The 14,040-nt window shown below is 31.7% G+C and overlaps 1 protein-coding gene across 1 annotated transcript in view; it reads right to left on the bottom strand.

Annotated features, from left to right (window-relative positions):
• SYCP1 (synaptonemal complex protein 1) overlaps positions 1-14,040 on the bottom strand; it is an 81,188-nt gene that overhangs the window by 27,067 nt on the left and 40,081 nt on the right. Inside the window, exons 16-21 of the mRNA XM_019730552.3 lie at positions 9,498-9,602; positions 8,467-8,570; positions 6,892-7,009; positions 6,017-6,087; positions 3,352-3,433; positions 925-987 (exon numbers count right to left, since the gene is read on the bottom strand). Of these exons, the coding sequence (XP_019586111.3) occupies positions 925-987; positions 3,352-3,433; positions 6,017-6,087; positions 6,892-7,009; positions 8,467-8,570; positions 9,498-9,602 (543 nt within the window). The remainder of the gene's footprint in view (positions 1-924; positions 988-3,351; positions 3,434-6,016; positions 6,088-6,891; positions 7,010-8,466; positions 8,571-9,497; positions 9,603-14,040) is intronic.

The raw sequence follows: 14,040 nt of genomic DNA, 5'->3' as shown, positions 1-14,040 counted from the left end.
TAGTATATATTGAGTATTACAATTTTAATACAGTTTTTACCTTTCTTAAACTGTGTATACGTTTTTTTTGCACTGTGTGTGTATATGATAAACGTACTAAAATGATAATGACATCAGAAATACCAGTATTAAATGTCATTTTGACTGCCTCATCTCACTCTTCCCTCTTTCTTAATAAGCTAATGAAAATTAAAGTAACTTAAGTCTTCAATTCTTTTAATTTAAATAATCTCAAAACTTAGGACTAATTAAGATAAATATATTTTGTGGAATGCTCACAAAATTCTTGAAAAGGTTTTACTTCATTTTTAAGTAAAATAATTCTTGTGCATAAAAACTAATTTTATTCACCAAACTTCTGGATATAAACAAATTGGTGTTGATTATTATAGAGGTCAGAACTTCAGAAAGTGAATTATATTTTCCAGAGGACTACTCACTATATAGAACGTCAAGTTTAGGACCAGTGTGTGGTGAGGTACAGAGAAGGAAGAAGTGAATTGGGCTGAGCAGCCCACATAAAGAAATTCTTTCACATAAAGAAAGCAGAAATTTTTCTGCAGCTCTCTTGAGAGATGGGAGAGATGTCTAAGAATGACTTTTCAAAGCATCTTCCACTCTTAAAGATACCCACAACAAATGCAGCTGCTGAAAGTATAAAATTTGGGGAGAGGGAAGAGATACTTAAAGGAGAGTTTAATGAAACTTGCTCTTTGAAACATTGTGCAAAACTCCTGAACCCACAGCTTCTTCAAAGAAACCAACACTAAAAACTCTATATGGTTTCCTCAAAGCCTTCAAAAGCCAATTAAGTTTCTTTGTGTAAAAGCTGTTAAAAGTGTAAAGACTCACCCTAAATAATCTAGTCATCCATATATTGCTATAAAGTCTCTATTCCCAAACATTTTTACAATTTGACAGTACCTTGTTTTCTAATGTCTTCACTAGTTTATCTTTTCTCAAAACTTCACCTTCAATGCTTCGAACCTAAAAAATATTATTTGACATCAGATTGTTAACAGAATTACTAGTTTCTTCTACAAGTATCCTTTAGAAATGGAATTATAAAGCTCAGTTTTTTGTTTCTACCAAAACAGTTACCAGTTTTCCCAGTTTATTCCAGTATCCTTTAAAAAAAATTGTCTTTGTGTTAATGTTTATATATTAATGTTTGTCATTCGTATCTTAACCCAGTATCACTTTGCAATATTTTATCAGATTTCCCAATTTACCTTGAATTTTTAAAACCTGTCTTGTATATAAATGTTTATAATCTTTCAAATACATCTTTCACAAACATGTATTAATCTGAACCTTGTAACAACCCAATAATATAGAAACGATACATATTATCTCCATTTTAGAGATGAGGAAATGCAATGAATTTCAATGTCAGACAAAATATTTGAGAAATGTTTGAAACGAATTCTTTCTGGAAAACTGTTTCAATAGGTAAATTGAAATCTAACAATGGAAAGTTTAAATATACTAGCAACTTGTCTTTTTTTTTTTCTTATTTTATCACTAATATATTTACATTCTTAGTGGAGGGTTTTTATTTTACATTAAACATCAAATTCACATTTTTCCCCATCACAAACAATAAGATTAGTGTTTTTAAGTGGCCTCTGATATAAATTTTAAAGTAGTAAATTACATACTAAGTCTTGAGAAAATTAAATTCATTTTTCCTGGTTGAATTTAATTAATATGAAACTGAAAGAAAAAAATTGCTTTTTGAGAGGAAAAAATTTGGAATAGTCTAAAGAATGTTAGAAGGGCAGCTCTACTACTTCTTAGTCATGTAGCCTTTCTAAGTTTTTTACCCTTTGGAGGTCCAATTATTTTATAAAATGAGAACAAAAATGACTTCCAGTTAAATAAGATAACATATATAAAGAACCTAGAATGTTCTAGGTCCATTGTAAGCCCTTAACAATATTATCTCATCTCATCCTTGGACTAATTCAAGTTCCTAAAGTGTAAATATAATTATGACACTCCTCAGGATCAAAACTCGTCAATAACCACAAACTCCTAAATATAGCTTATGAGGCCTAAGTGATCTACCCTCATTCTCTCCCCAATCTCATCTTTTCCTACTCTTTACACTATCACCACTATCTTAAATTCCACTACTATCTTAAAAGCCAAGGTGAACTTTTTATAGTTGCTTAAATCTGACAGGTTCTGTCATACTTCTGAGCTATCTCAAACTTTGTATATAATGTGTCTGTGTCTGTGTGTATAACCTGGAATACTCTTCTTCTCCCTGATATACTTGTGTCCATTCCTCTGCCCTCACTAATTCTTCTGTTAATCTAAGGTTTCAAACTAAATGTCACTTCTTCCAGGAAGCTTATCCTAACTCAACTTTGGATTAGATGGCCCTTCTATGGTCTCCCATCAGCATTTATACAGAGGATCTGTGTTTTGGTCTGGCTACGATCCTTTCCTGCGAAGACTCCTTTAGCGTAAATTCCACAGTAGTCCTGCTCAGTCCATGTAGTAGTTTGATGGAGGATGATCTGTCTCCAGAAGTGGACACACAGCTCAGGCTTGACCAGATTACTTATTATATCCCCAAACCACAATGACTGGCTCAGAAATAAGTAAACTAAACTAGGCCAGGGTCCACTCCAAGACTTTTTTTCAGGGCTTTCAAGACTATTTTTTTATAGCCTTTCAACTGATTCCACTTCTCCCCGTTCGATACTTAAAAATTAAAAATGTCACTTTCCTAACAAAAAAACCTTAATTGAATCACCACGGTCTACCAAAACAAATAAAATTCAAACTCAGTACCCAGAACAGTGTCAGGCACATAGTAAGTAGTCAAAAATATTTGTTGAGTGAATGAAAAACACAGTGAAGGTGTTTATAATCTAGCTTGACCTATTTTGGCACAATTTTTTCCCATTATGTATGTTATATTCTATAATCATGTCACAAAATTTGTACTATTCCACTTTCATGATATTCTTCCGTAAAAACCTTCTTCCTACCCCAATTTTAAAACCAAATCCACCAAAGCGCAACACAAACTTATTACTCAATTTATCAATATAGTCTATATTACTAAGCATGAGACTTTTGTTTAGCCTAAAAAGTAAATCAATAATAAATATTAAACATTTATAAAAGAAATTTAGAATTGCCACTATTTCTTCTAGATATAAATCATATAAGCAAAATAACCAAACTTTGCCTATATTTTAAAGGTCAACAGCCTACAATAGTCCCTAGATTACTACTTATACAAGAGTACACATCACTTTATTTTTTTAGACACATGGTGTTGCTTTATGATTTGAAATTTTGTGATATGATCTATTATTAAATATAACGTACATTTTCTTCACTCTTGTTCAATTTGCATTCAACTTCATCTCCTTTCTGCTTTAGTTCTTCTCTCACAGATTCCAGTTCATTCCTTAAGGGAAATGAAAGAGTGACATTGTGATAAAATTTGTATTTTCACTTTATCCCCTTTCTGGATTTCTAAAATAGTTGACTATTATTTTTTGTTGGTTCATTTATTTTCATTTTGTTTGGGAATTTTCATGCATTCATGCAAATATGCACTCTTCATTCCTATCTTTAAGTTAATTTATACAATCACCTGAAACTAACATAAAGTAATATTGAATGTCAACTGTTATTGAAAATAAAAAAAATAAAAATAAAATAAAACCCACGAAAAACTTATACATTTATTTTGAAATTATGCAGACCTTATCGTCCTTTTTCCATTTAAAAAACTTCTGGAAAGAAATATTTGTTTCTTATTTAAGTCAAGGTTTCACTTTATTGTTTTGTTACTCATAAATCAGTCATCATTCTAAGACAGTCATAATTTTATAATAGAGACACAAATACAAGTGATTTTAATGAAAAACTACATGACTGAGATATTTGCACATACGTATGCCTTTATATACGTAATAGAGTATCTCTGGAAACATGCACAAGAAACAGTGATACCTCTAGGGAGGGAAACTAGATAGTAGGAAGACAAAGGGCAAAAAACATAAGTTTTCTTTTCTCATGTGTTCCTTTATCCCTTTGAACTTTGTACCATAAGTATATATCATCCTTTCAAAAAATTTTAAGGAGGTTGGGAGAAGATGAAGTGGGTAAAAGAGAACCAATATATGGTAACAGAAGGAAACTAAATTTTGGGTGGTGAGCATGCAATATACAGATGTGATATAACGATGTACACTTGAAATTTATATAATGTTATTAACCAATGTTACCCCAATAAATTTAAAAAAATCTTTTAATTAAAAATCTGTGTGTTACACCTGAAAACTGTGGAGCTTTGTCTCGGATGGACACTTGAAGCTATTTCTAGTTGTACTCTCTCTTATTACCACTAATATGTTTCTGGGTCTAACCTGTATGCATGGAATAGTACTCAATTGTGTGGAATAACTGGCTTTGTGCAAACTGAACCCAGGAGATTTATTCTTAACTGAGTATTAAATCTTTAACTAGTATATTTTTATAGCATATTCTTACTTTTCCTAAAAATATTTACATTTAGAGTTTTATATGTTCACAGAGTAGGTAAGTGTACAAAAAATATTATCCCAATAATTTGTGTTCTCTTAAATAAAAAGCAGCCTCTACCTAAAATATGTCTCACTTTTTATCCCCAAAATGTACAGTGGTTTAATCACAGAGATTCAATCTATACATAACAGCTACTTCTGAAGAAGAAAATTGAGCAAAAAGAACAAAGCCATCATTAGAAGTATAATAAAAGATGACTTTCCAAATCTGCAAAACAGTAAGTTATATGCCAGGCACTGTGCTCAGTACTTTATTAACATTAACTTACATAATAAACAAACCTAGGAGGGAGATATATTAGGTTTAAAGGAGATCTCAAATAATTTAAAATACCAGTTAGTTTTAATGACCACATTCTTTAACCAAATATAAAAAATCAAAACGTAATACTTCAGCATATAAGTACAAGCAAGAACCCCTACATGTTTGGGAATGATCTAAATACTAACAGATTATTTAAAAAATAATAAACATGAAAACAATGCATATCAATAACCACGTCATAGATCCACAGTTGTGTTAAGGAGGGGGGGTTATCACTTTGTGAGGGGTGTAAATGTCTAACTATTACATTGTTTTGTACACCTGAAACTAATTAAAAAAAAGAAGTAAACTGATCTCTTGAAATATTTTTATTATTTGAAAAAGAAAAAGATAAAATTTTTAAAAGAACTAAAGTTAAGATCAAGATTTGATTTCAGGCAGGCAAAAAATGTCTAAGTATAACCAATGAGAAAAATTACAAAAGGAAGGACAACTAGATTTAATACAAAAATCAAAATCTTTGGTATGACAAAAAAATTACCCAAAGTAAAAGAAAAACAACAGGTTGGGGAAAATCTGTGCTGTAAATAAAACAAGAGAAGGGATTAATATATTTTAGTTAAAATTAACTAAAAATATATTTAGTGAAATCTTAACTAAATTAGTAAAGAAAAAAAATCAAGATCTCAAAATATGAGTGGGCAACAGGTATAAGTAATTTTAGAAAGAATTCTAGCAAGCATGAAAAATTCTAAAGCCTACCCCAAAAAATGAAAATTACAATCACAAAAACAGTGTTTTTATCTGTTATACTATCAAATAAATTAAAAATAATACTCAAAATCAATTAAAACATTTTGGAACCAGCATTTTCATACAACATTGGATATGATTAGTGTACTTTCTTAATTAGATAAATATTAAGTATTAGAAAGTTTATGCTGCTTTAGAATTAATTTTTGCCTAATCTCACTATGTCAACACTAAGTGTAAATTAGACATTACTACAAAACTTTATTTTTAAGCAGGATTCCAAAGCAGTAATTTAAGTCTAATTTTTTACTTTATATTATATTCAACATAAAATAAATCTAAATTAACTTTAACAAGTTAATAGAAAAGAAATGCTAAATTCTTTTGCCAGACAAAAAGGCCAACTCATTATTAGTCTTACCTTAACTGTGTTTCTGTTTCTTCCAGATTTTCTATTTGTTTTAACATCCTTTCTTCTTGCTTTTTGTGGTTCTAAAGAAATAATCGATGTTGTTTATATTATTTTGTTTCAACAAAAATAAAATCGAAACTAATATTTAAGACCTTTATCTGTCACCAAAAATACATTTAGTTATATATAAATTAAGAGAATGAGCTATTTAACTTGCCTAGTTCCATACTACTTTTCCAGTCTTTAATTATTCTCCTAACAATCTGTATACAGCAGCTAACAAAACAAGTCTTACTTGCTGTCTCCAGTGATAATTTAGACTTGTATCTTTTGTTTATATTGTTGTGGCTCCAAGGGATGCTTTTTCACTCATTGTTACCTACTGAACTCATAATTATTCATCTTTTAAGGCTAAAATCAATGGTATATTCTCTCTGAAGACTTCTCTTCTACCTAGACAGAATTGATCCTGTGAACTCAGATAACAACATTTTGTCCGCAAAACAACACATATACTATTTTGTTTAAGTTATTTGAACATGTATTTTTTTCTACTGAGTTATAAATGCCTAAAGAGGAAGAATGGTATTTTATTCATCATTGTATTCTCCACTATATGATTTACTTAATGAATACTTGTTGAATAAATACTATATAAAAATCTTGATGCTTAAAATTAACATTATCAATGGGTAGCATCTATATTCTGTTGCCCATTATCACCATCTAAAATCAATGTGTATATTTTTCTTCTAAAACAAAGTATCAGCTCTAACATAACCAGACTTTCAAAGCTAAAACTATCTCTTAGAAGTCATCTATTCTAACCCCTTAATTTTACAGGTAAGAAAACTAAGTTGCTGGTATTTTCTTTTTCAACTCACATTAATATCTTCCTGCTGCTTCTTGAGTTCTAGGGCCATCTCACTTGTTTCTTGTGCTACTTCTTTGTTCTCCAGAGAAAGTCTGTTGCAGCTTGCAGTTAGTTCAGTGTTCTTAAGCCTGTTTTTTAAAAACATGTCATATAGCATCCTGAGTAAACTGCTTATTTCTTATGTTTATCTAGATCTAAGAAGCAACCAAAAAGGAAAAATCATGCTCACTATTAGACTGGTCAACTTGAGTTATTTCATATGAAATTACATGATACAAAATTTAATTCAAAATAATATTAGGGGAAAGGGATGAAGGGCTGGGGGTATAAATGAAATAAGATTGCCATTAGTTAATAATTTCTTAAGCTGGGTGGTTAAGTACATGCTAGTTCATTACATTATTCCCTCTACTTTGTACACATTTGAAATTTTTCTATAATAAATTTTTGAAGCGGTCATGTATTTCCTTGCATATTCTCCACACCTTATCCCACATACTCTTCCACAAATTTTGAAGGGTATATTATTTTCTTCATATAATTTTTTCTCTCTAGTAGACTGCCTCTTAGATACTGTCTCAAACTTCTGATGATTTGATTAAACTAGTATATAAGGCATGAACTATTTTTAATTAAAATAAAGAAAACTAGGGTTAATTTTTGTGCAGACACAAACTGCTCTTAACAAGGTCTCAAATGCTCTACGCTGGAAAGACTGCTGTTATTGGACTCAATGGGGATCAATTTTAAATGAAGGAAGGGGAATGTGTGGCTCTATGGAATGATTTTGGAGCACCTATTATCTCCTATTTTACTAATACTGGAAAGTCATCAAAAGGTAGATAAAAGTTTTCATTAAAAAATTAAAGGTTGAAAAAGCAAATACACCAAGGATAACAAATTTATACTAAAGTATAAATAACTAATCAGTCTATTCATTAAAAGAAATTTTGGTTAATAGAGGAATTTTACCCTCAGCCCCTAAAAAAGTACTGTTAAAAAGCAGAGAATGGGAACTGAAAGGGAAGAAACAAGATGCTGAGTAAACTGCTTATTTCTCATTTTTATTTAGGCTGAAAAGCAACCAAAAAGGAAAAACCATGCTCAACCACTAGATTGGCTACTTGAGTTTACTTCTCTCTAAGTAACAACACAATAATTATTTTCTCCCACTTTCTCTCGAAATTAAACTTACTGAGTAGATGAATCATTAAATATTTTATTTGGACAATATAAGGAATGAATTTGTATTTTGTCATTTCATCAATACAAATCTATGCAATAATTTAGGAAGACAACCAAAACAACTGGCTACAAGCAAATAACTATTTTCATGAGAAACCAAATATCTCCAAGAAAAATAATATATTGATCTAAAGCAGTTTTCAATTTCATGATGTTCTCTTTTTATGTCAATGTTGCATACTTCCATTAGAATGAAACTGATAAATTATTTTGATTTTTAGGAATAAAACACAACTTTAAGCCCATTCAAATATTGAACATAATTTACTAATTTATTATTAACTACCATAAAGCTTAGGAATTGAATACATAAGCTTTTTATGATAGGTAGAAAACATACTTTTCATTTTCAAGCTCAGTTTTCAGCTCTTCAACCTGTTTTGAATACTGTTGTTCACTTGTCGCAATGGCAGTTAATTGTATTTCCAAATCATGTACTTTTTTCTGGAAAATAAACATGTATAACCACAGCAAATGTTTTTACAATTTTCACACTTAAAAATCTTGGTTATTCTATGTAATTAAATCAGATATTTGGCAAAATTTTAGTAAGAATACGTCAAATTTTTAAATTTAAGTTGATTTAATCCCATAACCATTATAATTTTAAAACGAACAATGACAAATGCAATATAAGTAAATTCTATCTTGATATTCTGAAGCTTAACCCGTAAAATTGTATTTATATATTATAAAATATTTTATCACTTATGCTACCAAGTAATTAACTTCAATTAAAATGTTATATTATTAAGACTATATTAACTAATAAAATCAGATAGTATCTTAAAAACTAAGCTGTTCTTACTATAATAAAAAGACAGCTATAACAGAATACTATTATGGACTGAAAACATACTTTTTCACTCTGGGTGGTGAACACACAATGGGATTTATAGATGATGTAATACAGAATTGTACACCTGAAATCTATGTAATTTTACTAACAATTGTCACCCCAATACATTTTTTAAAAAACATACTTTTTCAAATAAAAAAATTCTAAAATTATAACATGAGCACTATAAAAACTATTGTAAACTAAGAACTTAATGAAGGCTAACTTTTCAATGTATCAATTAAGAAATACTCAAGACATTAAGAAATGTAATTGTTATAAGCCATGGCATTATGCACATACTATTGATATTTTAAATGCTGACCTTCTCTCCAACATTATATATAATGTGGAGGCTCTCTAGGTATGTTTTATATCAATCGTTAGCATATTAAATGTAGCAGGAGCACACTTTTTAAAGGAATTTTGTGAAAAAATCTTTCACAAAGCTAATAGCTATAACAATCTATTCTGTAAATCTGTACTTTACTAACAAAATACATGAAAGAAAAGTGTATCCTTTTTAAACAAACCTCTCTTGTTTGGAGAAGACCAGTTAGTTCTTGTTCTGTTCCTTTTAATTCTTCAGCAATCTTCTCAAATTGTTTCTTTTCATCTAAAAGCTTTTGGTTTTCTGCCTATTTAAGGACATTAACAAATCATGACAACCAAAGCATACAACATATTCAAAATAATCAAACTGCCTAAATAAAGTTGAAGAGAAAATTATGAGTTTCTCTTTGGCTAAAATTTTTTAAAATGAGAAAACAAGTCATTATAAAGTAAAATTTAAAACTAAATATGATGATCAAGGATTTAATGGACAGAGCCCTAAAGTTTTTTTATATAAAAAAAATTATACAGGCCACTGAAATCAAACCTTAACTTATGCATGAATCACTCCAATTTATTAGCATGTATTAGTCACTCAATCTTCTATCAATCCTGTTTATCCTTATGTTAACAAAAAATGTGCTTCCCTGTAACTTTATGCACTAATCATTGTTCTGCCTTCTTTAATCACATAGAAGTCTAATTCCTCTTTCATATGATAAGTGATAAATTTTGAAGAGAGTTATCACTCCTTAACTTTTCTCTTAACTATTCTAAAATCCTTAATTCTTATTATCATTCTTCCTATGAAATAGTTTTAAATTACCTCATACCATCAGGATGGGCTCACTTTGTCAATATACCATCTTAAATAAGGTGCCAAGAATTAAATTCAATGTTCTAGACAACCAAGGGTCAGCAAACACAGCCCAGAGGCCAAATCCAGCCACTGCCTGTTTTTAACAAAGCTTTATTGTAATATAGCCAATCTATTTGTTTGTGTATGGTCTATGCCTATTTTGCCCTGTAACAGCAAAGTTGAATACAGCTGCAACAGAGACTGCATGGCTCAAAAAGTATACAATTTTACAACAAGGATAACAGGGAATGCTACAAACAACTCTATGCACAGCAAGTTGACAACTTCAGTGAAATGGATTAATTCCTTAAAAACCACAAACTACAAAAATCACCCAAGACAAAACAGATAACCTGAATAGCTCTATAACAATGAAAGAAATTAAGTTCATAGTTTACAATCTTGCCAAAAAGGTATTTCTAGGTCTAGATGACTGCATTGGAGAATTCTACCAAACATTTAAAGAAGAAATAACACTAATTCTACACAATCTCTCCCAGACAATAGAAATACATGCTCCCCAACTCATTGTATGAGGCCAGCATTAGCCTGATTCCAAAACCGGACAAAAACAATCCAAGTAAAGAAAACTACAGACCAATAGTTCTCATGAATACAAGAACAAAAATGATCAACAAAATATTAAAACAAATTCAACAATATAGAAAGAGTAATACACCACACAAAGTGGGGTATATCCCAGAATGCAAGGCTGGTTCAGTATCTGAAAATCAATCAAGGTAATACACCATATTAATAGTATAAAGAAGAAAAACCACATGATCATATCAAGTGACAAAGAAAAAGCATCTTATACCTGAAACTAATGTAATAAAAAAAAGTATATAGATCATGTATTACAGAATTGTACACCTGAAACCTATGTAACTTTACTAATTGTCACCCCAATAACTTTAAGGAAAAAAAAGTATAAAAAAAAAAATCTGACAAAATTTAACATAAATTTATAATAAACAGTCTCAACAAACTAGGAATAGAAGGGAACTTCTACAAAATAACTGCAACTAACATCATATTTAATGGTGAAACAACTGAATGTTTTTCCCTTAAGGTTATGTACCTCAATGTACACAATGTACATGCTCATTACTCCTATTCAACATTATACTAGAAGTCTAGGCCAGTGAGTTAGGCAAGAAAAAAATAAATATAACTGTCCCTATTTGCAGACAAAATGATTGTCTACAGAAAATTACAAAAAATTTGAAGGAAAAAACTCCTAGAACTAATAAGTGAATTTAAATTTAGCAAGATTGCAGATATAGGTCAATGCACACAGCAATCATATTCCCATCTACTAGTGATGTACAACTGGAAAAATATTCTAAAATATTCCTTAAAATACCTTCAAGAAAAGAAATATTTAGGTATAAATATAACATAACATGTACAGGATCTGTACATTGAAAACTTAAAAATGCTAATAAAAGAATAAATCGACATCTATATAAATGGAGATAGATACCATGTTCATATATTAAAAGACTCAACATAGTAAAGCTATCAATTCAACCCAGCTTGACCTATAGATTTCTCACAACTCCAATCAAAATTCCAGTAGGATTTTCTTAGATACAGACAAGCTAATTCTAAAATTTACATGGAAAAGTAAAGGAACTAGAACACCTGAAACAATTTTGAAAAAGAATAAAGCTGGACCTCTGTGGCGGGGGTCACGAGCCCAGACGCCTGAGTGGAGGAGGTGGAGGCACTGCTGCCGCTGCCACTGCCACCCAGGATGGCTGCTCTACACGCAGACCACCTGCGGCTCCTGCGTGCATCGCCTTCTCAGTTGCCCGGGTAGGGTAGAGGGAGACACTCTGCTGGCATCAGGCAAACAGGATCACAAAAACTCACTCTTCCAATGAAATATTCCTTCATCAAGCAGAAATCGACTGAAATGAATAGCAGCAGTGAGGCGGACTTCTTGAGTTCTCCTCTGGAGCTTACCACAAATTGAACTTCTATAACCCATCAAAGGACTCTCTCCTCATCACATAGAACACCTAAGAGACTCGTACGAGGATTACATGAAGGGCCCAGCCCAAGAAGCTCAAGATTCAACACACCCAGAGGCCAACTCCAGACCAAACCAGAGTACTACCGGGTTTGACCTACAAGTGACACACCCAGAGGGAATTCTCTACAGGCACAAGAGCCCATAGAGGCCAAGCCTCGTTAAAGCGTTCAACCCTCACGCAGCAAAACATCCTGCTGTGGGCAGAGCCAAGTCTCACAACTAGTCAGCCTAGGAGTCAATCCCACCTACTCACAAGCTAAAAGCAATTAAAGATCAATAGGAGAATATACACAACACAAGAGTCACCTTTGGAGCACACGCAGAGGAGAAGAAGGAAGTAGTGCAAGTCAAATATAAAGGACACATACTACATAAGATAACCCAGCAAAAACTAAGAACCGTAGGGGATCTACCTAATACATCGAAGCAAATACAGAGAGTCAGCCAGAATGGGGAAACAAAGAAACATGTCCCAAATAAAAGAACGGAAGAAAGCTCCAGAACTGGAACCAAATGAAATAGAGGTAACCAACCTATCAGAGACAGAGCTCAGAACACTGATGATAAGAATGTTTAAGGAGCTTAGTGATGACATAAAGAAGGATAGAGAAATCATAATGAACCACCAGTTAGAACTAAAGAATACAATAACTGAAACAAAGAACACTTGAAGGAATAACCAGCAGGTTAGATTAAGCAGAGGATCGAATCAGTGACTTAGAAGACAAGTTAGCAGAGATCACCCAAGCGGAGCAACAAAAAGAAAAAGAATAAAAAACAATGAAGATGGTTTAAGAGACCTCTGGGATAACATCAAGCACAACAACATGCGCATCACAGGAATACCAGAAGGTGAAGAGAGGGAGCAAGGGATCGAGAACATATTTGAAGTAATAATGTCCGAAAACTTCCCTAACCTGCTGAAGGAAACCGACACATAAGCCCAGGAAGTGCAGAGAGTTCCAACCAGGATAAACCCAAACAGGTCCACACCAGGATACATTATAGTTAAAACGGCAAAGGTTAAAGACAAAGAGAGAATCCTAAAAGCAGCAAGAGAAAGATAGCGGGTTACATACAAAGGAACTCCTATAAGACTATCAAATGACTTTTCTACAGAAACATTGCAGGCCAGGAGGGAGTGGCAGGAGATACTCAAAGTGATGGAAAACAAAGGCCTATAACCTAGATTGCTCTATCCAGCAAGGCTATCATTTAAAATTGAAGGAGCGATAAAGAGCTTCCCAGAAAAGAATAAGCTAAAGGAATTTATAACCACCAAGCCAGCATTGCAGGAAATATTAAAAGGGCTTCTGTAAACAGAAGAAAGATGAAAACAATCTAACTACAAATTTTAAAAAATGGCAATAACTATGTACCTATCAATAATCACTTTAAATGTAAATGGATTAAATGCTCCAATCAAAAGATATAGGGTTGCTGAGTGGATAAGAAATCAAGACCCTTGTATATGCTATATACAAGAGACTCACCTCAGATCAAAAGACACACAGGCTGAAAGTGAAAGGTTGGAGTAAGATATTTCATGCAAATGGAAATGAGAAAAAAGCTGGAGTTGCAATACTTATATCTGACAAAATAGACTTTAAAATGAAGACTATACTAAAAGACAAATATGGGTACTATATAATAATAAAGGGATCAATTTGACAAGAAGACATAACCCTGTAAACATCTATGCACCCAACATTGGAGCACCTAAATATATAAAACAGATATTGACTGACATAAAGACAGAGATCAATAGTAACACTATCATAGGAGGGGATTTCAACACACCTTTGACAACAAGGCACAGGTCTTCCAGACAGAAAATCAATAT

This window comes from Rhinolophus sinicus, chromosome 7 (assembly GCF_057876585.1).
Source record: "Rhinolophus sinicus isolate RSI-liver-muscle chromosome 7, RSI-T2T, whole genome shotgun sequence".
Lineage (NCBI taxonomy): Eukaryota > Metazoa > Chordata > Mammalia > Chiroptera > Rhinolophidae > Rhinolophus > Rhinolophus sinicus.
This window is presented reverse-complemented; position numbering and strand designations above follow the sequence as displayed.